Genomic DNA, 1,275 nt, shown 5'->3' with positions numbered 1-1,275 from the left:
AGAAGAACAGGGGTAGACAAAAATAACATGGCTTCTTCTGGTTGCAAAGGGAGTAATTGCTTTGGATTTTCTAGTAGATTTAGCAATCAACCAAATAGAGTTGCGATGTTGATACAAGTATTTGACTCCAAATTTATAGGATTAAGGGTCGGTGTTTCTTACACTTCTCTTTGGACCTGGTATTATGACCTTGTTTGATTCCTATTTTTATCAAAATGCATTTTTCTCTCTTTTCTTTTTAACCACACATTCTTCATTAAAATAATATTATACATAAATAAAAAACTTTTCTTTATTTTTCATCCACACATTCCCCATCAATCTACTATTCTAAAATTTATTTTTCCAACAAAATGGGTGCCAAACACCCTCTATATTACTTAATCACAATGGACTTGAACACTTTTATTCAATTTAAGTTCTGGTTTGTATTGAATGAATTTCCAAATATTTTCATTACTTTTCATTGCATGCTTATTTTCATGGACTTGCATTGAAGGAATACGTATTAATTGTTTTCTGATAGATTAGATTCTTCAATCCTTAAATTGGTTATATAATGTAGCAGCATCAAATAGCTGAATCCAAGATGAATACCCAAAACTTTCTTCCCTTGATATCCTGGTTGTCTGTTTTTTGTAGCATTTTCCCTCTAAAAGTCTTTACTTGCATTACATGTTGTCTTAATTAACAATTGAGATGTGTTCATTGCAGGATGTTTTACTTTTTCTTTGAATCACGCAACAGCAAAGAAGATCCTATTGTCATCTGGTTGACCGGTGGACCAGGTTGTAGCAGTGAGATGGCTCTTTTCTATGAGAATGGACCTTTCACGATTGCCAATAACCTATCTCTTGTATGGAATGAGTATGGGTGGGATAAGGTGATGCCATTCTTATAGATTTTTTTCCCCAGATTACTAATTAACTGAAGAAAATAAGAGAATATGGATGGATTTTCTTTCCTGCTTACAATTTGTAGAATTTCAGACAATCGTCCGTATAATAATGGTATTTCAGGTATCAGAGAAAATTGATTTATTTCCTTTGATGATTCTGCAGGTCTCGAATATTTTGTATGTTGACCAGCCTACTGGGACTGGCTTCAGCTATAGCTCTGATAGACGTGATATTCGTCATGATGAAAAGGGTGTCAGCAATGACTTGTATGATTTTTTACAGGTCAGTTTTGATTTGTTCTTTTTCCCCTCCTCTACTCTATGGAGTAAACATCTGTAGCTTTTTTCCTAGAGTGACAATAAAAATTTTGAAAGCA

General features: G+C 33.5%; 1 protein-coding gene across 1 annotated transcript; it reads left to right on the top strand.

Moving 5' to 3' along the window:
- Positions 1-27: 27 nt before the first annotated feature.
- Positions 28-1,269, top strand: LOC111385691 (serine carboxypeptidase 3-like). Its single transcript, XM_023010113.1, has 3 exons — positions 28-179; positions 715-883; positions 1,062-1,269. The coding sequence occupies exons 1-3, from the start codon at positions 28-30 to the stop codon at positions 1,236-1,238; spliced, it is 498 nt and encodes a 165-aa protein (XP_022865881.1). The 3' UTR covers positions 1,239-1,269.
- The last annotated feature ends 6 nt before the right edge of the window (positions 1,270-1,275 follow it).

The sequence above is a fragment of the Olea europaea genome, unplaced genomic scaffold (genome assembly GCF_002742605.1).
Source record: "Olea europaea var. sylvestris unplaced genomic scaffold, O_europaea_v1 scaffold32540, whole genome shotgun sequence".
Lineage (NCBI taxonomy): Eukaryota > Viridiplantae > Streptophyta > Magnoliopsida > Lamiales > Oleaceae > Olea > Olea europaea.
The sequence above is the reverse complement of the archived record's forward strand: the minus strand, read 5'-3'. Positions and strand labels throughout refer to the sequence as shown.